Genomic DNA, 25,330 nt, shown 5'->3' on the forward strand with positions numbered 1-25,330 from the left:
TATCTAATCAAATCAATTCATCATGTGCACGGTTTACAGCAACAGTTTTAGGACATTTGCCACAGCAAATAAAGCTACTTGATTTGTTACATAAAGATACATGAAGCTGCTGTTAGGGGGAAATCTTCCCCCACATCTTATCTCCCACCTGGGGTCCTGTGCTTAATTCAGGGATCTACATGCTTTATGGAGCCTCTCAGGGCATAGCTAGACAAGGGGGGGTGGAGGGGGACGATCTCATGATCTGATGATCATGAGATCGTCCCCCTCATCTACACGTGTTGGGCGATGTCCCAGGAGGAAGAAGACGCTGCGCCCGCCATTTTTTAAAAAAAGAAATAGGAGCTGGAGCACACCTTTGCACTCCAGCACAAAGGTAAGTCTTTTTCTTAAAAAAAAAAAAAAAGCCCCAACCCCGCTCCCTACCACCTCTGATGGGCACAGAGCAACTGGTAGCACAACCGGCTGCCCACCAGGGGAACTGTGCAGGCATTTGTTAACTCCTTAATAACTTAATCTTTATACTGAGCATAATATATGCTTTACGTAACCAGCTAACATCATTACATAACCAACTCACTAATCTAACTATATGTAATCATAAATAGAGGCACGTCACTTACATAGAATGCTAGGATGCACATGGGGGCATGTAAATACTGATACTCTACCTATCTGTTGCTGGGCCCCATTTAAATTGCTGGTTTTGTCCTTTAAAAGCTTAAATAGGCCAAGTTATATGAAGAATTGCCTGCACTTATATGGACATGCTCAGGCCTAAAGATCAACCCCAGATGTCCTGCTTGTAGGCCCACCACCAAGGTCCATCAGGATGGATCACTAACAATGCAGTTACTGCAAGTGCACAAATTTCTCCTCCGTGTACTTCCCAACCATTAAAATTGTGTATATTTCCCTTCTATTTACTTATTAGTTGCCCAAAACATGCAAAATTTTCCTGACATTTTTTTTTTAAAAAAAAAACACCTTATGGATGTGGCAGAATGGGATGGAACAAATAAGGCACCAGCAGTACTTACACACACATGTGCACTGATGGGCTCTGTTCACTCCATCTCATTCATCTGCCTCAGGGAAATGCAGCAGTAAGTGCTGCAAAAAGGAGCCATGAAAAGGGGGGAGGAGTTAAAAAATCTCCTTTCCTGAGTAGCTGGAGACTTGGGTAAGTGTTGAAAAGGTGTGAGACACTGAGAAAAGTCAATCAACACTTAAAAGCTACAGGATCACATTGCCAGGGTGGCGATACTGTCTCCACACCCCTTCTGGCGTTCCTACTTTTGCTGCTGCCCTCCTCCCTTTTTGGTGTTTCTCCATTGACAGGTTCAACACTTGGCCCCCAGCAAATGTGCACAAATCAGCCTTTATGCCTTGTCAATTTCCATGTATGTTACCCTTCACCACTCCCTTTAACAGCAGAAACAGACAATGAAATTGACATAGCAAGACTACACATACCAGACCGCTGTAAGAACACACTTCTGAAAGACTGACAAAAAAAAGTTTTTTTAAAAAAAAAAATCCAAACACAGCTGCGCAATTTTGTCAGACCAAAAAATTAAAACCAAATACAGCCCCAATTGCACATTTTTGTAGTGAATGAAAGGGGATGGTGATCAGAGTAGGAAGGGGCAGACAAGATGGATTCTGCCACGAAGGACACTGGGATACCGCCTGGGAGACTGAGGGGAAGGACGGGGGAGAACAAGCCACGATGAGCCTGGTTGTCTGTTGGGTACATTGTGGGTTGTTCCACGAACAACCTACACTGCGTAGCTTATTTTCAGGATAGCTGAGCATGATGTACGAACGTGGCTGATCTCATGCTCAGAGCAGACTGCTGGCAGGGGAAGGCCGTAGCAGAAACGTAGCAGCCCCTCCCAGCAGCCACAAGTCAAATTGTCAGGACTGCATCCCTCGAAAGGCTTAAAAGAGGAGCAAGTGCCCTACTGTGGAAGACAATTCTGTTGCAGGGAAACCATCTCAGAGTGGGGATGCAAAAGAAATGGGAGCAGCCATGGCATGCCACTACCCTGGCTTGGAGTGCTTTACCATTACCTATTGGATCCAGGCCGGCATTTTGGCATAAAAGGAGTAGCCGATGATGATTCGGGTGTGGGTGGGTGTGGAGAGAAGTAGCCCATTCCCATAGGGAGCTGGGCTTTGTCAGCCATCTGCCAAGCATCCTGGAGCTCCATGTGGGAGACACCTGCTTGTGTAGAGCCTAGAATTGGCAGATGCAGCTTCTGCTGGCTAAACGGATTTAAGAGGGGGAAATAAAAGAGGAGAGAGATGCCCCTGAAAAAAGGAAGGCCTTGTAGCTTCAAGAACCGAGGCAGCCTGCTTTCTCTGTAATGACAGGGCAAACCAGAGGGGACTAGTACAATATATATATCAGTACTTCCTACTGAAGCGGATGGATAAAAACTACCCATCTGAGCATGTCTGCCTTCACTGAGCAAGAATGCAGGATCTTTTGCTTTCCTGTTTTTCTTCTTGATGTAGTCGTAATGATGAGGCCAAGATTTATCTTGGACAGCTACCACATGAAGTGACGTAGGACCAAGGATTAAGAAAAATATTTATAAGATAACATTCTTACTTACTTGTAAGTTCTCTGTCCTTGTCTCTTCAATAACTACTGAAGTTGTGGGCCATGTCAATATACCAGGCACAATTCTATGACTAACCATGGTCTTTGATTTCAAGAATTGGTCTAGAGCTTCTAAAAACCTATAATGTACACAAAAACACTCACGTCACATGCCTCATTCTATGCATCCAAGTGTCCCTGTCGTATTGCAGGCGTTGGAATACAAAGCAACTGAATGTAATTTGCCCCTACAATTTAACACAGTCCAAAAATGGAAAGTAATTCTGCTCTATGGAATTGTTGGCTCTGGCTAGTTACATACATGTTTTCCTCCTGTTAGAAAGGCAGAATCTATTCTGGATCCCACCCCATCCTTTCAAAACAAAGAATCAATGCTTCAGGCAGACAGAGCTTCCAAGCTGCTAATATTGACATTTCTCATCCTGTATCACCAACTATATGTCCTTCCTTATAATTTCTGGTAGTGGCTTTCTTCCCTTGGGCAAATAGGAAGACTCCTCCATTTCCCGGGCATTTTCTCACACTATCAGGAATAGGAAGCTACACCCATTTCCCTGAGAGAAAAGCAGCTACTGAGAGCAAGTGGGAAGCAAAAACAAACCCCTGCGGCAGGCTGAATGAACTGATGGGACAGAGAAGTCCTTGCCAGGACAGGCGGGCCAGGCAAGGGGATAATGAGGGAGCTTGCAAGCTATGCTGCATGCCTTGAACCCAACTCTTCTTTCAGGGGCTAACACGGAGAAGTAGCTTGATTACAAATGCTCCGCAATTATAAAGGCAATACATGCATCAGTCCCAAGCCATCAGTTGCAAGTGTTGGCTTGCATATCATTTTCCTTATTATTATTATTATTTATTTATTTATATAGCACCATCAATGTACATGGTGCTGTAAATCTCTCACTGAAGAGGTCCTTTTGTTATTTAATTTCACATATGCATGGGTGGAGTGACAACAAGACAACAGTGCTCACATAAGAACATAAGAGCCACGGTGGATCAGACCGAGGGTCCATCAAGTCCAGCACTCTGTTGATGCAGTGACCAACTAGCTGTCAGCCAGGGACTCAAAAAGCAGGACACCGTGCAACAGCACCCTCCCGCCCACATTCCCCAGCAACTGGTGCACACAGGTTTACTGCATCAGATACTGGAGGTAGCACATCATGAGGTTCCCATCATGAAGAGCAGTATCAGTAGACAACTGAATAGGTAGGTGATCTTTCTGCATTTCACCCTAAAAGTCCATAACTATGAAGCCAAAGCCCCCCCACCCCCACTGCCATCACCATTAAACTTATCGTTGCCTTTTTTGTTCCCACACAGAACTTCTTTTTCTGCTGTCACAGTAAATATGTAGAAGTAGACAAATTCAGAGGTCAGAAAGGAAAATGCTGAACACCTGATGTCCTTAATTAAGGATATCAACTCATTTTTAAAAAATAATAATATAATACTCACCTATTTTGCCTCAAATATACCTTTCCAATTCCATAATGTGCTAAGCAGTCAAATCTCACTTTCTGATACTGTTCAATTATGCTATTAAAATGGTCTTTGGCTTTGGTTAGTTCCTTTGGGGAAAAAATAAACTGTTTGAGAATGGCTTCATGGTCATATTTAATAAACTGTTGAATATTTAAGAGTTTAAAGTTTTACCTCAACCTGCCCTATTCCGAGGAGAGCAGTGGCGTATCCATAGATGATTACAACGTAGTCAACAACGGCAAGGTTCAGTTGCTGCAACAAGTTGGGGAGTGGGGGAGGGTGGGAATTGAATAGAAGAGAAGGGACATTTGTTTGTCATTAAAGAGGTTACCCTCAAGAAACAAACGTACCCTATTTCTTCGATTCTAAGACGCATTTCCCCCCCATATAAACGTCTCTAAAAATGGGGTGCGTCTTAGGGGTTTTTTTCTGTTGGTGGTACTGAAATTAGTATGCATCTTACAATCGAAGAAATATGGTAACGGATGCAATAGAATAGTTTTACATACACTCACTCACACGTACATGTGTGTGTGTGTTTGTATATATGGGGTTGGATCCAGGATCTGATTTCCAAAAGAGAAAGGACTCTGGGGATCCCCTCTCTCTCTCTCTCTCTCTCTCTCTCACACACACACACACACACACACACATACACACCCCACAGCTCATCCCACTCAGCAGGCCTCCTGACTCACTGTAGTATTTTCAGGGGGCTGAAAGGCTGCCATGGGAAGGAGGGGCCAGGGAAGTTTTATACTGGATCAGTTGTGCTGACTGGAGTGGACTTCCCCACCACCTCCTTTCTACAGCAGCCTCTCTCACTCCGTGAAGACATTACACAGAATATATACGTGTGTGTGTGTGTTTCCATGCATGCATGCATATGTATATAAGGAAGACCACAGACTAATAACACAGTAATTTTAAAATATATTTAGAGCTAAATGTTTCGGCTTCCGCCCTCATCAGTAGCTGTGATGTTAAATGGATACCAAGAATGGCAGTTTGGAATTATATTTTAACTTAAGACTGACTGCATCCACAGTGGATCCAGAGCCTCCTTGTTCCTTTGGCGCTGTGCCACTTTACACCTACCTGTTTTCGTGTGTGTGTGGGGGGAGAGGGAGAGATGTATATATGCATATTTGTGTGTACATTAATAATGGAAGTTATATTACAATATTTCAATACTGCCTTTCAAAGCCAAACACAGCTTTTTCAGGGCAATGCTCTAGCAAAAAAATCATTAAAAAAAGATAAAATACAAATCCACAGTAACATAAAGCAATTCAGTTAAAATGCCTGTAATAAAATAGCAGCAGGGGATAAACGTTTCGTTAATACCTTATTAGGTTTTCTGACATTATCAACTAGTTAGTACAACAATTTAAGTGCTTCTTTATATGATGATGGTTCTTTTAAGCACCCCCCAAGTAAGGAGCAAAGCAGGGAGAGAACCTCTTTCGATCAGTCAAAATGATCCCAGGCAAGACCATCAGGGGCCACATGGGGACAACTGCCCCAAATGTCCACTGCTGGCATCCCCGCCCCGCCCCGCCCCCCAACACAGATCTGCCTTCCCAAACCCACAGAATCACTCATACACACTGAGCCGGTTTCCCTTGGACCTTGCCTTTCCCAACCAGGGGCAACGTGAAGTGGGCAGCTGCCTTCTCTGAGAGGGCAGGGTCTTTGGGGAGAGGCTGGCAAGTACAGGAGAGCCAATGTGGGCTGGATGGGGGAAGCCTGGCAGGCGGAGGGCTCCCCATTCCTGGTGCAAAGCCTAGCTGTATTAGGAAGGTAAAAACTGTCCTTGACATCCTTCTTATTACCTGTAGTTGGGATGGATCTAGAGTATTCAGTAACAGTGCAAAAGATTGTTCAGCACTGTGAAAACGTTGATCCATCAAAGATGAGCATGCATTTTTTATACAAGTCTTCAACATTTCTAGTGAAGGTAACACATCCGCCTGCAAAACCAACAAGGAACAAACAAGTGTTATCGCTGTAATAGCAAAACATTATTTAGCTTATCAGAACATGAACAGATGGTGTCTGATTGTAATGTTTTACATGTTTTATTTCTTTTTATAAAAATGTTACCGGAGTTTAATTCTGTAGCTCCCTTACAAAGCTCAAACCACAAGCAAACTGTAAGAAAAACAGCAACATGCGTCTGGATAACTTGAGACTAAATCTAAATGAGGCGTACAAAATATGAATTATGCCAAGGTGGCAAAACTAACTGAAATGTCGATACAAAAATGGAACAAGTCATCCCCATGATCTAATTATTCTTTCTTTAGGGATCTGTTAGCCCCTTTCCTCTAGGAACAACAGCAGGGTGGTCAACCTGGATGGGTCGGGATGCCACTGCTCACTAAGAAGAAAAAACAGATAAATTCATGGAAACATGAAATGTAAATATGTGTGAGTAAAGACCTTTGCAGCATAGCTGGCATAATATAATCTGCTTTTTCCTGGACCTCAGGCTACAAACTGACCCCCTTCTGGCACTAGCAAACGTGTATACAATATTTTAAACATTAGTTGGTCCAAAAAAACCAGATAGAAGGTACTAACATGTTCTGGCAAATCTCCAATTATATTATTTACATATTCTGTTACCTGTTGTATAGTACCACAGGGAATATTTTGCTTGTCTAGATCTTTTTGTGAATCAATTCTTGAGTTCAGCGGGTCTCTGCAGTTAAAAATGTTAGGGTTAATTTTGTCATTTAGGGTTGGAACACACACATATTTCACGTTCCCTAAAACTGAGGAGCTTGCCTCCACAGATCTTTGAGTCTCCTGGGATTTGGTGCCCAAACAGACTCTTGACATCATATGCTTTCCAAGTTCGTCACCAGCTCCATATAAACACCTATTTGTCTAAGCAAAGCTCCACATTTTCACTCATCATTACAAACTCCAGTCTTCCTCCAAATTCTGCAGGAGAAAGCAGAAATAGTCTCTGAAGAGCTAAGGCAAATCCCCATCCCAGCTCCAAGGCTGGCGTTATTTGGCCAATGTACTGCCAGAGAACTTCAGCAGCAGAGGGGCCCATCCGACAAGAGCCCTGCCACTCCTTTCAAATCCAAACTTAGAGGTGGGTCAGGGAGCAGGGATTGTGCCTGAACTTGCTAGACTATCAGGGACCAGTGTCCTGTCAACCATCATTTTTAGCTTAGCCTACAGCCCAAAACTGTGGACCCCTATGTTTAAAGGTTATCTAACCCAGTACTGCATTTTAAATCTTTGCACTGTTGCTGGGTTCTATTTAGTTATTTTTATACTGCAGTTTTAAACTTTTACATTGTATTTCATCATGCTGTATTTTATTATTGCGAACCGCCCAGAGAGCTTTGGCTCCTGGGAAAAATAAAAATCTAATAAATCAGTAATAAATCAATAACCAGACACCTCCATGCCCACCCACCCCGCCCCGGCCACCCAACAAGTCTAGTCTGTAAGCTTTGACCCTGTTCTGGTTATAAAGAACATTCAAATTTACTGGTTTAACATCAGCCTGGATATGTAACTTTTTGCACATGTGCTTTGATCACTTTGTAGCAGAAATAATTTATGAATAAATCTAATTAAGCAGACCTCTTATTTATGCTGATTGGCGCTACTTCCTGTCTATATCTAGATCCATAGAGATGTGTTTTTTCTGATGCTGGGAAGGACTCAGTCATTTTGTCCTCAATGTAGTTACTTTATAAATAGATGTTCACAAACCATATTTTAAAAAATTATTAAATCCAAACAAGTGTATTTAGGACAATGTTACCAAGGGGATTGGTTGAGAAAAGTTATAGTAAGTTCATAAATTATCAATACAGATTTCTACCAGCAGAGCTTACTCCATGCCAGCATCAACTCCACCCATTATCTTCCCTTTGCTTTTACAGTTTTACACTTGAACATAATATATGATGTGATTAATTTCACCTCTTCATAATTATTCATATTTGCATGACATCATATTTTTACTTGTACATTTCTATAAAAAATTCTCAACTTCTTCTTTGTGATTTGGATCTGTCAGGGACATGAACCTTATTGAGCAACAATGTATCTCGTAATGTTCCCTTTTACCCAAGTCAAGCTTCCTGCCAGCAATAGGTCAAAAGCAAACTTTGGCTCAGGCAGTCATTTTAGCTATGCATCTTCTGATATAACAATTGCCTACAAATTGTACCTGAAGTATTCTTCAATATGCAAACGTTTGCTTTCAATTGTTTAAAACATGAGTTGGTCCCAAAGGGGGTTGAAATAAAGGAAAGGCACTCAAAAGGGAAGTTTTGAATCTCATACAAAGCCAAAGGCAATATAACTCAAACATTTTAATGCAAAGAAAAAACTTTACCTGGTCCGCTCAGAATCACCCATCTTGATCCTTGGTTTCCTTGCATATTCATTCAGCACTGTGATAAGAAAAATATTATTTTCAACCTGGTTATTTATCTAAAGATCACTTGGAGTCACGTAGATTAGTTTTGTGTCTAAACATTTCAAGGAAAAGATTAAGAAACTGTACTGTGCCCGGCATCTAGACAATTTTCAGCCAGTTCAACTCAAGCCTCTCTTTCAATCCACCAAATAATTCTTTATTGAACAGTCTCTTTTAATGGAACATCGAAGAGGAACAGGTTGCTTACCTGTAACTGTGGTTCTTCCAGTGGTCATCTGTGCATTCACACATATGGCCTCTGCGCTGAGCTCGTATCACGAAACTTCTAAAGCCAAGGCAAACGTTTTGGCGGGAACCCCTCCCCCACCATCCACACGCATGTCCACGGGTTCCTGCTCTTCCCCTCAGTTCTGAGACCAAATTGTCAGCCCCATAACAAGGAGATAAAAGAAAAACACCTGGTATCGACAAAAAACCACTGAAACCAAGGTGCGGATGGTGGGTGGGTTGTGTGAATGCACAGATGACCACTCAAAGAACCACAGTTACAGGTAAGCAACCTGTTGTTCTTCATCGTGGTCTCTGTGCATCACACATATAGGCGATTAATTAGCTCACTTACCGGTGGAGTGTAGGTGGAGATGCTTTGATGTAGGTTCGATGACAAGACAGCTCGCCTGAAGCAACAATAAGCTCTAGCGTGGATATCCAGTCGGTAGTGCGAGATAAAAGTCGAAGGTTGTGTCCATGTCACTGCTTTACAGATGTCCAATATGGATATGCCTCTCAGGAACGCCGTCAATGTAGAGATGGCTCGAGTTGAATGAGATTTGACACCATGTTCAACCATTAGCCTGGCAATATCATAGGCTAACTTAATGGTGCTAACAATCCAAGCCGCTAAGCGTTGTGTCGAAACTGGGAGTCCCTTGTTTGGATCCCTGTAGCAGACAAAGAGTCTTTTGGTTTTGCAGAAAGGATCATTCCTAGCTTTATAAAAGACTATGGCCCTCCGTACATCCAATGAGTGCAGCTTCGTTTCGACAGTCGTGGAAGGTGATGAAAAAATGGTTGGCAGGACAATGTCCTGAGCCATATGAAAATCAGAGACAACCTTCGGTAAGGACAAATCTGGCCGAAGAATGACCTTTTCTTTATGGAATACGAGATATAGCTTGACCTCTCAGAGGGTGGCAACTTTCCAAGTTAATAGTCTAATGTCTGAAGTTGTGATATGTTGAAAAGGCTTTGTTGTCAAAGACTGCGGTACAACCGATAAGCTCCAAGACAGGGTTATTGACCGTACTGTGGAGACGAAGTTTTTAAGTCCCCGTAGGAATTGTCGGATCACTGGATGGGTAAATAGGGAAAAACCCTGAATAAGGCCATAGTGAGGTGAGATCAACTTTTATGAATGAGTCCTTTATCATAAAGGGAATGCAAGAAAGGTAATATGGTTTTCATTAATGCTGTGGAGGCTTGACTGCCTTTGGACTTGACATATGTAGAAAACTTTTTCCACTTTGCATCATATGACTTTTGAATTGCTGGCTTCCGAGCTGCAACTAGGATGGTGGTGATACTGTCATCAAACTTGTTTATTGCAGCATTATCCTCCAAGCTGTTGAGAGGGGGGATCGAGGTGACGAGCATTGCCTCAATCCCTGGTCAAAAGAGTTTGGTAGGCCGGTAACCGAAGGAGCTGGTTGTTGGATAGTTTCTTGAGGAGGAAGAACCAGTGTTGGTGTGGCCACCATTATGCAGTTTATTCAATCGTATAAGATCTTCTGCAACAACTTCAGGATGAGTGGAAATGATGGAAAGAGGTAGAACATCCTCCCATTCCAGTGTATTTGGAAAGTATCTCCCAACGATTGGTAGCCTATCCCTGCTCTCGAACAGTATCGAGCGCAAATTCTGTTGCGAGCGGCTGCAAATAGGTCGACCTGAGGCCATCCCCATAGATTGAAGACTCGAGATAGAAAGCATGGATTGAGTTCCCATTCGTGAGATGGGAATTTGCCAGACGGTTATCCTTGCCAGCGATATGGAGGGCAGACAGTAGGATGCCCCTTTTTATTGTCCAGAGGAAGATTTTCAGTGTTAGCTGCATGAGTGTTGAGGAATGGGTTCCCCCTTCCCTGTTGAGGTACCAGAGTACTGCTGTATTGTACCCTGACATGATGGCCTGTTAAGTAAGATTTAAATGAGTGTAGAAAGTAGAAAGTGCAGAAAGTTCTAAGAGACTGATCTGAAGGTGTTTCTCAGATTGCATCCAAACACCTTCAGCTCGAAGGGGGGTGCAATGGGCACCCCAACCGGAGAGGGATGCATTTGTTACTATTACTTCCGATACCGATGTGGGAGAGAAGGGCATACCGTGCAATAAATTGTCTATATTTGTCCACCATTTGAGGTTTCTCTGTACCTTCTTTGGAACAGTGACTTGGAAAGGGTGAGCACTGCAATTGTGAGGGAAGGTCTTGAGGAACCATCCCTGAAGGGTCCTCATTCATAGACATACCCACTGGTGCCCACTGTTATAGTTGAAGACATTAGGCCCAGAAGTCTCTGGACTTTGAACGCAGTGGTGGTCCCATTGCGGCGCAGTTTGCATGCTAATGTTGACAATGTGAGCGCTTTTCTGCGTTGAAGGTATACCCTTTCCGTATTGGCATTGAGTATAGTGCCGATGAACAAGATTGTTTGAGATTTTTTTGAGACAAGATTGAGACAAGATTTTTTTAGTATTGACTTGGAGATATAGGGAATCGAGGAGATTCAAGGTTACCCTTACCGCTGTTGTGAGTCTTTCCTCTGTTGAAGCTACCAGTAGCCAGTCGTCAAGGTAGGGGTATACCTCTATTCCCTGTAAGCGAAGGAACGCACAGACATCTGGCATGCATTTGATGAAAATTCTGTTAGATGTCGTGTTGTATTTAGTTGCTGACAGGAAAGGCGAAGGGCTTCGGTTTGAAAAACCCTAGCGAGTTCTCTTTGCTACTCTGGGAGATTACATATTGTGTCCATCTTTTCCCATAAAAAGAGTTGGTACCGGGACATCACTGCAAGATAGTCCACCACTCTTAATCCTAACACTGTTGAGAAATAGATTTGGCGACCTAGGAGGTCTAGCCATTGTCTTTCTTTATCAACGGGGGAAGCAGGCATCTTCTGGCTTTTCCCCTGAGAGGACTCCACTATTATTGAGCTGGGTCTGGGGTGTGTGAAAAGAAACCCTGCATCCTCCTCTTTATAAAGTCACTCCAAACGTCTTGATGTCGGGCCCATAGTTGTTGGAGCATTCCAAGATTATTTTACTGTATGCAGCAAAGTTGGAAGAAAAGGTATTGAAACGAGGGTCACAACTTCTGTAAAAATAGCATCAAAGATGGGGTCATTTATCTTCTCCAATGGTTGCTGGGTTTCAATACCCAATGACTGGGCCATGTGTAAAATTTTATCAGCGAAATGGTAAACCACCCAGAGAGCTTCAGCTATGGGGTGGTATATAAATGCAATAAATAAGTATCCTCCAAAGGAGAAGCACCTTCCTGAGTGATTGCGACATCATCCGGGGACAGTATAGACAAAACCACCAATTGAATAAGAGGAGATATCCGATTGGTAATCCTCCCCCGAATACAGTGAAATCGGCCTAGTAGATGGAACAGAATCTTTATCCTCTGTTTGCGGTACTACGTTCCTATGTGCCATAGACTGTAATTGGTCTCATGGAGAAACCAGGGGTGGTAATTAAATCATCCTCAGTTGGGATATGTTACTCGCCTGTACCCCCTCTATAGATGAAGGTTCTTGATGTCGATGGCGAGGTCTAGCGAATTCATCTGATAGTGGTGTGGGTCTTGATATAGGTATCGACGTTAACAGTGTACAGTGAACGGTGTTGTCTACAGGAGGTCGTGACAATGAAGCCGAAGGAGCTGCTCAGTATCGAGGCGAGTTAGTTGGATATTGTGACAAGTGTTCAGCAAAATATCGAGATCGGTTATCATACTGATTCAATCCACGATGCCAGTCAGAATATTGATACAATATCCGAGGAAGGCCCAACCAATTTGAGTATTTGTCCCAATCCCTATCAGGAGATCTGGGGTAGTGAGTCCAGCTTGAACGTGTGTAAAATTCTCGATCGCGAGGGTCAGAGAAATGTGACACAAGCAAATGTGGTAAGCGACTCTTCCATTGGTCCTGAGAGCCATAGCCTTGATGGACATGGACTTCATGAGCCGTTCCTGAAGGGGATGTATCTCTTATCTCTCCTTCCAACATCGACGCTGTGGGCACTCTCTCCATCATCGGTACCGATGGAGCATTTTGTGCTGTCAGTACCGAAGGAGGTAACTGCCTGATAGGAGATCCCAACAGTCGGGATCCTGAACAGCACGTTTTTTGTAGAAAGAGTTTTTGTAGACTGGTCTTTGTTTTTCTTTTTATGCCCTTTTTCCAACGGTTTTACCGTTCTGGTCTTTTTTTATATCTTTTTCGCCATGACAAGAGTTAAAGTTCGAGTTGATGCTGGGGATTCGGGGTGACTCATGGCTAGGGTCGACACCCGAGAATCCAGAGGAGGTACACAGTGGACAGAATCAGTTGTAGTTGTTTTTGCATGAATTTTAGAATGCTCTGTAGCCTCCAATGCTTTTTGCCAAAGCAGTGCTCTGAGGCAATCTGCCCTATGGCTTTTTGTTTGTTTTGTAAATCTCAAACAAAACTGCGAAGTTTCAGCAATATGCATCTCCCCCAAGCACAGAAAACAAAGAGAATGTCCATCGATTGGGGGGGGGGGGAGCTTACTTCCACAGTCCACATATTTGCGGAATGAGGCTTTAACGGCCATACGATACAGTCGAAGACCATGAATATGACGAAAAAATGAACTATTCTTTTAAACCTAACTACAGAAAAAACTAACAAACCTAGTAACACTATAAGAATTAGAAGCACACTCAACAAGTTTTCTGAAAGAGAACTAAGGGGAAGAGCAGAGCAGAAACCGGTGAACATGGCAATAGATGGTGGGGGAGGGGTTCCCACCAAAACATTTGCCTCAGCTTTAGAAGTTCCCTGATACGAGCTCAGTGCAGGCACGGAGCCCATATGTGTGATGCACAGAGACCATGATGAAGAATACTACCTTACATCCCACAGGAAATAAGGAAGTAGTCACAAACAAAGGTTAGGTCCAGTAGGAAATTGTTCAAGGATGCTGGATAAAAAGGGGGTGAGTATTCTATACCAGGTTTGCTCTTTGCTGGTTAAGCCAAAATAAGAAAGACTGCTGCCCAAAGGAAAGTCCCCAACTAGTCTATTTCAGACTGCTAGGTTCCAGCTCCAGCAGGTCTGGCTAGGAGATTCTTGATCTCTCTACCCACAGTATAGACATATACATTTTCTATACTTTAAATAATACAGAGCTGGGAGCAGCACACGTACAGAAAGACATACAGAAGTAGAGAAATTGACAAAGTTGAAAAAAGGCATCTAGTTGCACAGGCAACTAGAAATTTTATCCTAATGCTTAGGATCTTGATTTTTCCCCCCAACGTTGTACAGAGCTGACTTCTAGACATTTAATGCTGGCATCTTGAGCTGTATGTAATAACGTTGCTGCCTTGGTAAGTTACTTTTCTGCTGATCCACAATGTAAGCATAGTTCCCATTTGACATATAATTGAAATCAAATTTTAATTTCACATGGAAACTATTTTGGCACTTTAATATAAAGTAATAATAATAATAATAATAATAACAACAACAACAACAACAACAACAACAACCCAAATTTCCATCAGCTGGTTGTTTGCAAACTTCTGAATATTATTTCTGAACTCCATTTTTAGGGAAATGGAGAGTTTACAGAAGTTATTGCAAGAAGTTTTTAACTTCTTCATCAGGTAGCATCATAAAGAGGCCACATTTTAATTGTTTTTACCAAACGACCGTCAAAATTATTCATCCTGAAATTTAAATTGCAACAAGAGGATATTCAGAGCTAACAGATTTTTGACAGAGATGCAAGTATCTAATATGTTATAATAAAATAATAGTTGAGCAGAAAAAAATGAAAATAATCTGTTGTAGTTCTCCCAGACAGCTACAATAGAAGATAACTCCTACAGAACATGGGATTCCAGCTCATCATCTCTTTGATACTTTGTCACAACGAAGCTCCAGTATATATATGGAAAAGAACAGAATTTCATGATTGCAAGTAGATCACAGTTAAAATCAGAACATTCAAAATTTGTTTAAGGGTGTGTGAAGGTTGATTTTAATATAGGGGCAGTCACATATAGCATCGAACACGGATGGAAATCCAAAGAATTCATAAATGAGGAAGAGTGCATGCAAAATGGCAACCAGCCTCCAGTCCCTAAATATTCATTTATTTACAGGACTCCACTGGTTCTAAGTCACTTTAACATAGGAGATGCTTGGATCACTTTAAAAGAGAGACAGCAAAGAACCTGAGTCATGGATTTTTTCCTGTTTGACTGGCATTACTTAACATTGCACAAATCTTCTAGGCCATATTGGTATTCAGCCCCTTATGAAGGATGGCCCACTGGACCTTTGTTTCTGCATTTTTTTTTCTTTTTTTAAAAAATTAATTTTAAAGTGAGTACAAACGATCCCCAAACGATTAATATCAAACCAACAGTTATATAGATATGTATAATATACAAAGAAAAGAGAAAAAGAAAAGAAAAAAGGTTGATACAACTACTACGGGAAAGAAGCTTAATTGAAATAAAAAGATATATAATAGGGAAAAAAGGAGACAAAAAGGAAAAGAAAAGAAAGAAAAAATTATAAATGTGCTGTTTTGTTGTTACAATGTCCTTATACTCAGAGCTGAAGCAGGCATACATTGTTGTACTTCTGGTTGTGATGAATATAGAACGTATCTCCCCCACATGGCATTGAATGTTCTTGATTTTGATTCTCCTTGAATTTGAAGCAAGTCATAAGTTATTTTTTCTGATATTGCCACGGACCATATATTTCGATACTATGCAGTTAAGTTCAAATTGTCCAATTTTTTCAACTGCTGCGTAATTGTCAACAGGAATATTATTAGGTCTTTACATTTCAATCCTGTATTAAGTCTTTTGTGTATTGATAATAGAAATAATTCTGGATCATATACATTTTTTCTTTAGTAAGAACCATTAATTCTCTATGTACTGATCTCCAGAATCCCTGTATATATGAGCAAGACCACAATAAATGAAAATACGTGCCTTTTATCTTTCTGCTTCTCCAACAGAGGGGGACTGCAAGTTTTAGTGATATGCGCTTGTTGTACTGGTGTTCAATACCATCTATGCAATATTTTCAGAGAAGTTTTTTGAACAGAAGCTGATATTGATCTAAATCAGTGGTTTCCAATTGGTGGTTTGCAGACCCCAGGGGGTCCGTGGCACCATTCACATATTCGCTCTGCAAGGTCCACATTTTAGTAAAAGAAAATACGCCATCTCTCCGCTCCGTTTGCTTCAACGGTGACATCATGCGCGAAAGCACCTGCGTGATTTAGCTACTAGCTTCAGAGATTACTTCCCTGTACCTAATCCTGAAAACTCATGGATAAGGAATCCTTTGGAATGTGGTGATGTACAATTAACAACTCTATCTGCGGAAGAGCAAGATGCACTTGTTGACCTGACTTGTGATGGTTCACCGAAATCATTTTTCAAAGAATATAGACTGGACCAATTCTGGGTGAAGGTTTTTCCTGATTATAAGAAGTTAGGTGAAAAAGCTTTGAAACATCTAGTTCCCTTTTGTTCCACATATCTTTGTGAACAAACATTTCTGATATTTTTCTATATGAAGAACAAGCATAGAAATCAGCTCGATGTTGATCCAGATTTGAGATTAAAAGTAGGAAATATTGAACCGGATATGGAAGGGATTGTTCAGGACAAAAAGAGGCATGATTTCTCCCATCAGTTTAGTAGCTGCTAGACATGTCATAATTTGTTCAATTGTAAACTATAAGTTAGTAAAATTAAATTCATCTTTATATTCTTAACTAAATCATTGTCATTTTTGCGTGGTAATATCACAAATTTTATGGTCTGTTTTTTTAGTATACCTAAAATCCTTTGCTTATTAGGGGCTACCCCTTATTTTTTTTCCAAAAAAATGCTTCTCTCAGATAACTACCATAGAGATAACAAAATTTTCAAAAGTAGGGGGCCTTGGCTTGGCATTTGAAAAACAAGGGTTCCGCAGTATTTAGCTAATTGGGAACCACTGATTTAAATGGTTTGTTGTTCCATAATTTGTTCCATATAGCTTCCTCTAATTCTCTTTCAAAATCATCTTCCCACACTTTCCTCAAGCCCTCCTTTGTACCCATCTGGGCATCTATTAATATAGTATAAACTAAAGATACTATTCCCTTCCCTCCTTCTCCTACCATTAACATTGCTCGTTCAAATGCTGTTAAAGTTCTAAGTGCGTGTATCTTTGTGTTAGTGTCCCTAAGGAGATGGGATAATTGAACTTCTTGCAGCCATCCCAGGCCTAATTCTCCTGTATCAACTCTAAGTTGTTCTATTGTTTTGTGTTTATTCTGGGCATAGAAATCTTTCAGTCGAAAATATTCCTTCTTTTCCCATTCAGAAAATTTAATACAGTAGTTGTGTTTATTGTGTTTAGCCGGATATGACTTTATTAGGATAAGGGGAGACCGCACTGGAGACTGCCACATTTTCCAAATTGGAAGGATAGTCTTGGTGTACGGGTTTTGGATATTGTTTAATTCCTTTATTTTTATAGATTGAAAGGATAATGCCCATAAGGGGCCTTTATTCAACATTTCTTCTTCCAAGCATGCCCAATTTTTATTTGCCTTCATAATAATAAAATGAAGCTGTCGTATCTGGAAGGCTTCATAATATAATGCAAGATTTTGGAAGTCCCCAGCCTCCATTACCTGGTTTTTTAGAATACAATTTTAAAGCCAGGCGGGGCACTTTTCCTTGAAAAGCAAATGTGTTAATTTGATTTTGCCAAGAATTCAATATTTTTGACTGAAGGAGAATGGAGGCCATCCTCTTATGAAGGACAGCCCGTTGGACCCTTGTTTCTGCAATGATGACTCAAACAAAGGCGCACATACTCCAAATCGTTTTTGGAAACGGTGTTTAAAAATAAATGGATCTGAATGCTTCAATTTAAATAATGGAAATCAAATTTCTGTCTAAGCATGTATAGGATTGTGCCTTTACTTGAGCATCTAACACCTACACTGTATCTCAAAATGCTTTGGGATGCTCTCAGTATAAGCACATACAGCCCAACTATTTCACTAACTTACCTGAGGCAAAATCTGAAAGCTGATCTTTATTATCTTTAGTTAGCGCATTAGCAGCCACCTGTTAAAAGATAAAATGTGAATTAGTCTGTCATTGTAACAGAAACATATTAGATACTCTAAAGCGTTACAAATCCAAGCGTTACAAACATTTAAACTTGAGAAGATATCTAGTGATTTGAGCCTGTCTACCTTAACTACAACAGGTGGAACATTTAATCAAAAGCTGCACATGACCATAATGGTCATTGCCCTTTCTCCTTTTTATTTCTTGAGCCTGCTAAGTTTATTTTTCTATTTGTTGTTTGATGAGAAATGGGCATTTTATATTGATAACAAGCATAGCACATGTTCATCCAAAGAAATATAAGGACTCAAATACTTCCACCAAGAACTGACTATTCTCCTGTAAGTTTTTAGCTCCAAATTAGCTTAATTGTCTAACTGTGCTCAAAGTCAAAAGCAGGCTGGCAACACTTGAACATTTTGCAGTGCCTGTGCCATTACAAACTTGTACAATGCAAGGATCTCTGGGAATGTAAACCACCTCTGTGTACTATTCAATGAAATTCAGTGGAACTCAGGCCATCTGGGCAGGTTTTGCCTTCACTGTATTTTTTATCAAATTTAACAGAATCAATTCCTCCAATGCATCACCAGAGGGTTTTAATAAAAATTTAAAAATCCTTTTTGTAAAGCTTCAGATGCCTGATTCAGAAAAACCTAATATGAGAGCTGGTGGAGCATATTTACTAAGAGACTGAGCGGCAATTCTATGTTTACAGTTTGAATCTCAACTCTTTCATGATCTCGCTAGGAAGCCATAGGTAAGCCATTTTCTCTGACTCAGCACATCCCACCTTCCCCCTTTTGCATTACGGAGATAAGGATACCAAACTCTATTACAGAGCTGTTGTAATAATTAAAAGTTCATGTATGTGAAAGCATTTTGAGTATCTGAATCCACTATATAAATCCTGAGTATTATTCTCCTGGTCCTGACGTGCCCACACACGCTCACAAAAGCAGAGCATGTCACAATGTTTGCCCGAAATAACTGCCTGAAAAGGAAAGCCCGCTGACTCAGAGGACATATTATGTAGAGGCAAGCTTCGCTGCTGTTGATTGATAGGAACTGCAGACGTGTCTCTGCTTCCTAAATAAAATGCCTCCCTTTAAACCATTTCTGTACAAGCTAGTGAAGGAAGGAAGAATATTTTAATTCATATTCCCAGAATATTTTAATTCATTAACTTATATCCGAACTTTCTGCCAAAACTGGCACTCCAAGTAGCTAACAATAAGGTTCAGATTAAAAACAAAATCTTACACAATGTAAGAACAAATAAATTTAAAACTCGACAATAAACAAACAGCACCCAACCAATTAAAACAGCACCCAACCTTCAGCAACAGACCAGTTTATATGCCAAAGCCCTGCCTGAAAAAAATGTATTTGCCTGGTGGCAGACAAACAACATAGTCTTCCTCAGTAGGAAGTTTCAGAGCTTGGGAGCATTACATATCATATTAGCTAGTCACTTTTGGCAGAATCCAAGAAATAACATCCTATCTCTCTTCAGAACATTCATAAAGGATGTAATCTTATGGATTTTTAGACAGGAAAATGTCCTACAATTCCCAGCATACTCCAGCCAGAATGGCTAGCTGGGGAAGGGCAGGAGCTATAGGACTTTGTTTCTGTCAAAACATCCATAAGATTGTGCCCTAAGCCTATGTGGATGAGTTTATACTCCTTTTTATGCCCCCAACTCCCAGAGTTCTGAAATGTTTCAAATTCTCAAAATTATGACCTCACAACTTAACTAGTTGGACATTGCTTTCAGTTTCATATGAATAAAAACATTATTTTGTCTGTTAATTACAATTCTTTTTTTTTCTGTGAAGTTCTAAGTACATGATATAGCCTGATCTTAGGCCTATTTATTTGGAAGTGAAAGCCACTTTTCAATAGGACTATTTTAATGATTTTTAACAGGGAATGTGACACACCTGAGTTATAGAGTTTCTCATCTAGTACTGGAGAGGGCAGGGTTATTTTTCTCCCCAACAACATGTTCACAGTCCTTGAAATATCCCTAGCAGACTGCTTCTCTGTTTCAGATAGCTTTAAATTTAAGTGTGAGAAAAGGAAACAAACCTAACCTATCCTGTAGCAGAAGGTCAACACACAGCAATGCTGTGGATGACACAATGAATAATATCACAATCCAGGAAACAATATTCATGTTGGAGGGAAAATCTAACAATGCTGTCTTCTTAATAGCACCTATCAATAACACGAACAACTTAACAGAAACATACCTTCGTTTGCTTCTGCTGACAAAGGTGGTGGTGAGAGTCAGACTGTTTTTTCTTTTCATTGTTAGATTTCTTTGATTCTTGGGTGTGGACTGAAGCAGATGCTGAAGAACTAAAACAATCATTCAAGGGTCAGCAGAAAAACAGCTTTACCACATGAATAAAGCAGAACACATTGCTAAAAAAAAACACCCCAGATAGTTCAAAATCCTAAAACTATAATCTAATTACTTAAGTAATTGCACTTCATTAATAAAATAGTGAATGCATGACCAGGGCTCTTGAATGCATGACCAGGGCTCTTGTTTCCTTTGGAACCCAGGTCCCCTCTTTAAAACAGTCAGAGGGGAGTTGGAATTTTACAGCAGTACACAAAACAGTATCCTGACTTCAATGAAAAAGCAGTGGAAATATCTCTTGCCAGTACTGAAATAACTTCACTGGCTCCTGGTTTGTTTGGGTGATTGTTGGATTAACTGTGGGTTGTTTAACCCCTAAACAACCCAGAACTCCAGGTTGTGATTTTTGTGAACCGCCCAGAGAGCACCACCTATTGGGCGGTATAGAAATGTAATAAATAAATAAATAGTGATATCACAATAGCAACCCAGAAACAGGGCATTCTTGGGTTGTTTCAGAAAGTGGAAGTAGCGAGCAAGCAAGAGGCAGCACTCCCACTTGACTGCACCAATTCCTGAGTTGTTTAAGCCAGGAATTGGGTGTTACATGTGAACCAGGTCAGTGTTTTTTATTGTATTTTACTTACGTATTTTACCTTGTTTTTGTAAATAATTTGGGATGCGCTGCTAAAAGACAGTATATACGTTTTTAAATCAAATAATTTTTTTTGACTTGCTTTAACATAATTAAAAACAGCATGAGTGGAGAACAGTAAAAACGTGCCTTATTCTAAGGGATACTTATGTGCAGATAACAGTTCTAATGCATATTAGTGTTTGTGAGAACTGAACCAAAAGGCAACAGGGTGGTAGTGTTTCTACTTCAACCTAAATGTAAAAGAATAATAATCTTGCAGATACACTCTGGCCTACGGCTTGAAGAACCAAACCAGATGCACACCAAAACGATCAATAGCAAATAGTGTTCCTTTACTATTAATATAGTGATTTTTATTTACTTTGATATATTTAGTTATCTGGAATTAAACTTACATTTTCTGAAATACTGGTTTCTTCATTCTGTGTTTACTTTGCTTCACAACTAAATAAATAAAAAACACTATTCAAGCCACTGAATAAACGTTATCATACAAAGTATTTTACTGTATATTTAGAGATAGTTTAAAAAAGGAGAACCTCTAATTTCTTCAATTTGCATTTTAAGTTTCTCATGTTGCTGAATAAGATCCTTAATTCCTTCAGGATTATCTCTGCACAGCTCTTGACCTCTCTCATTGGCTTGTAATGCTTCTTTGAGTTTCCCCATGAGTGATAGAGCATCACAGAATCGATAGTGTCCCTACAAAAACAAAGAACAAAATGTTTAACACTGCCACTAAAATAGGAAGCTTTTCCAAATTATAATGCTTAACAATAAATGTATCCTCTTCATATGATAGTGAAATAGTCCAATTCTGTATAGATTTACCCAGGTGGAAGTCCCATTATGTTCAATACAGTTTACACCCTGGTAAATGTGTATTGATTCACAGCCTGAGTACTGTACTATCTCATTTATCCAGTTAGTATGAATGCATTTATTAGATTTATAATCAGTTTTTAAATCTTCCAAAAGTGGTGTACAACAAAACTTAAAATAAAAAACCATAGCAAGTATAACAACGAAATCAATAAGAACAAAAGAATTAACAGTTAAAACCAATCAGCACCATATACACAACAGCCCCACTTGAATGAATGATGACTGAGGAGTCTGAAAGTCTGTTTTTTTGCTTCCTTCAGCCATCCCCAAAACACCTCCAAACACTGCTTTAATAGTTTCACGGCCTCCCTAAGATGAGTAGATGGAAATGAAAGGTAGAGCACACTATCATCTGCATACTGAAGACACCTCAGCCCAAACCTCTTGATGACTTCCCTCAACAATTTCATGGAGATGTTAAAAGCCATAATGGACAAGACAGAATCTTGTGGCTCCCCACACTAGAGACTATCTCTTCCTTTTTTTTGGTTTCACATAGTGTTTTTCCCCTCATCATTTTGACGTGTACCCCACAGGGAAGAGCAATAATCTCCCAGCATCATTTTCTTAGACTGATCCTCTAGGAAAGACAGAAACTACTATAATGTCGTGCATCCCAGGCCCAACCTGAAGAGACAGTCCAGACGGCTACCATGGTTGATGATACTGAAAGCCACCAAGAGGTCCAAGAACACAAAGAGGGTTGAATCCCTCCCCCACCCCTCCCCCACCCATGTTCCTGTGTAAGTAATCTATTAGAGTGACTAAGATTGCTTCCATCCCAAACCAGACCTGAAAATGGATTGTAATGGATCTAAATAATCACCATTCCTGTATACACTGTATTCCTTCCGTCGCAAGCTAAAGACCTTTTTATTTTCTCAGTATTTTAACACCTATTAACTTAAATTTTAAACTTTGCTGTTTTAATCTCGATTTTTGCTGTGTGGTTTTATCCTGGTTGTGCTTTTTATATTGTATTTATGTTTTTAGATTTTTGGTTGTTTTTATGCTCTTCATGATTTTAATTTTCGTGAACCGCCCAGAGAGCTTCAGCTATTGGGTAGTATAAAAATGTAATAAATAAATAAAATAAAGAAATAAATTGTCCAGCACTGCCTGGAAGTGAGAAGCCTCCGTATACTCCCACCACCTTGCCTAAGAATGGAAGAATGGATACTGGACAATCATTATCCCAAACCATTGGATCTAAATTTGGTTTCTTTAATAGAGGGCACTGTAATGCTTCCTTTAACGTAGCAGAGACCTGCCATCCTCAAAGAGGTATTAACCATCTCCAGAGTCCATGTCTTCAACCCAGCATAGGCAGATTTCACTAGGGAGTGTGGTAGGCCTTAAACCTCCAAAGCAGTTTGTCCATGTCTTCAAGTTGGAGAAGCTGAGAAGTATGAAAAACAACCAAGCATTCATACCATATCAAGGAATATAGCTACATAGTTTTCACAGCTGGGCTGACAGTGCGGAGACCTACAGAATTCAGATAAAAGCAGCATATGATAGATGGCTCCTTCCACTGTAACTACTGCTTATCCTTTAATATAAAAGCTGCATTGGAACAGTTGTATAGTTCATGGCAGATTAGATAAGAACTCCATCTATGGTCATTTTGCATACTTCTCTCTCAATTCTTCTATTTTTTTTAAAGAACTGCAAATATGCAATAGGTTGCATCAAAAAGTGTCCTTCTGTGACAGAAAGAGGAACAGATTTTTGCCAATTTCCCCTCTGTCTGCAGCCTTCTCCATGCCACTTCCAACACAGCTGCAGAGGATTCCCCCACCCGCACCTCTGGTAGAGGTGCAGAGGGAAACAGTAAAAACCTCTTTTCCACCACCATCTATAAGTGGCACTGACAACATCCTTTCCATGAGTGGAACCATGTCCATGGGAGCTTTGGGTACAACCCTATGTTACACATGAGGGAAAGGTACAACCAATGTACAGCTACTTTAAACAGATTATATTTTAACACAATATGGATCTAATGCAGAGGTTCTCTAATTTCCTATCCCCAGGGTCTTCCTCCAGAGAGCTGAAAATGACAGAAACCCAGCATTTACAAAATGGTGGCAGATGAAGGCATAATTTGGCATTAACAGCTGGCAATTATTGCTATAGGAAACTGTCTTATACCCAGTCAGACCATTGGTCCATCTAGCCCCATATTATTGATACTGACGGGAAGTAGCTTCCCTGGGTTTCAGGCAGGAATTTTTCCAGCCCTACCTGGAGATGCCAGAAATTGAACTTGGGAACTTCAGCATGCAAAGCAGCTGCTCTAATCCTGAGCCTTAATTTGCTGATCCAGGGGCTCTGAGTGGATAAGACATTTGATTTTATTTTTTTTTCCTCCTCACCTCACACGCCTTTCCAGGCATTCTTATTCAACTCCCCTTCTCCATTCACACTTAACTATCTTCCCACACTACCAGTTTCTTCTATCCCTCCCTTCTACTGAAGGTAATGGGTGGGCAGCAACACTGGAGCACAATTTGATAAACACTATTCTAAGATGTACTCACTAAAAATGGGAGAAGGGGGTAATGAGACATGCCCTAAAAACAACTGACAGGCATCCTTTCAACCCAAGAAGAGTGCAAGGACATCAAATCTTACCTACCCATATACAGGAATAAGTTCTGTGACACCAACATTTTCCGTGATTTATAACTAACAAGAATAGCTCAAAACTGCAAGTTTACCAGCTTCCTGTTTACATAATGGTTAAATGCTTGCTAAGTTCAGTGTCCTCAAGACTTGAGTCATAATAACAATAGATCTACAAAATAAATGTAACTAACCTTTGGCCAATTGGGCTTCAAAACAATGGATCTTTTCCCATCCCACAGGGCTTTACTAAAAACAAAAATATCAAGTTTAAGATACAAGTGATTAAGTAAGATGTTCTTGTTCAAACTGAAGAGATTTTCAAACTGCAAGGCTTAATCTGAATAACTAAGCAAATTTTACCTTTAAAAGGGGGAAATTTCGATTTATTGCAAATTCCCATTCTTGAGAGTAGATGTAGCACCCATGGAATAACATCTCCTCCTAGTGGAAGCCAGGTTCAAATTTTGACTTCACTAGGGCGAGAAACAGCCCTTGCTTCCCATACCAAAGTCCCTCACCTCCCCTACTCCACCGACTACTGAACAAAGGACAACTGTAAGGCCACGCCCTTCCTTCTACTAGGGAGCACATGCCTCCCAGGCTTTCTTCTGAGTTGCCTCACAAGGATACAATGGCCCTATTCTAACATAACGACAACCCATCGGTTTAAAAACCACTGGGTTGTTGTACACGAGTAGATGTGCTGCTTGAAGCAGACACACGTCTTCTGCTTTAGCACACAACTCACAATTGTACGTTGTGGATCTGACTTGTGACTTGTGGATCTGAGGCACAGTTGTGACTTGTGGATCTGAGGCATGGT

General features: G+C 40.5%; 2 protein-coding genes across 3 annotated transcripts in view; one reads left to right on the forward strand and one right to left on the reverse strand.

Annotated features, from left to right (window-relative positions):
- The window catches only part of TTC3 (tetratricopeptide repeat domain 3), a 79,823-nt gene that overhangs the window by 35,727 nt on the left and 18,766 nt on the right, over positions 1-25,330 (reverse strand). For both annotated transcript variants that reach the window (XM_063126634.1, XM_063126633.1), the window contains exons 11-21: positions 24,699-24,753; positions 21,531-21,693; positions 21,387-21,435; positions 20,218-20,326; positions 17,896-17,953; positions 8,496-8,553; positions 6,752-6,827; positions 5,956-6,093; positions 4,292-4,372; positions 4,094-4,206; positions 2,625-2,751 (exon numbers count right to left, since the gene is read on the reverse strand). In XM_063126634.1, coding sequence (XP_062982704.1) covers positions 2,625-2,751; positions 4,094-4,206; positions 4,292-4,372; positions 5,956-6,093; positions 6,752-6,827; positions 8,496-8,553; positions 17,896-17,953; positions 20,218-20,326; positions 21,387-21,435; positions 21,531-21,693; positions 24,699-24,753 — 1,027 coding nt within the window. The remainder of the gene's footprint in view (positions 1-2,624; positions 2,752-4,093; positions 4,207-4,291; positions 4,373-5,955; positions 6,094-6,751; positions 6,828-8,495; positions 8,554-17,895; positions 17,954-20,217; positions 20,327-21,386; positions 21,436-21,530; positions 21,694-24,698; positions 24,754-25,330) is intronic.
- The window catches only part of PIGP (phosphatidylinositol glycan anchor biosynthesis class P), a 76,763-nt gene that overhangs the window by 25,295 nt on the left and 26,138 nt on the right, over positions 1-25,330 (forward strand). The window lies entirely within an intron of this gene.

The sequence above is a fragment of the Elgaria multicarinata genome, chromosome 5, assembly GCF_023053635.1.
Source record: "Elgaria multicarinata webbii isolate HBS135686 ecotype San Diego chromosome 5, rElgMul1.1.pri, whole genome shotgun sequence".
NCBI lineage: Eukaryota > Metazoa > Chordata > Lepidosauria > Squamata > Anguidae > Elgaria > Elgaria multicarinata.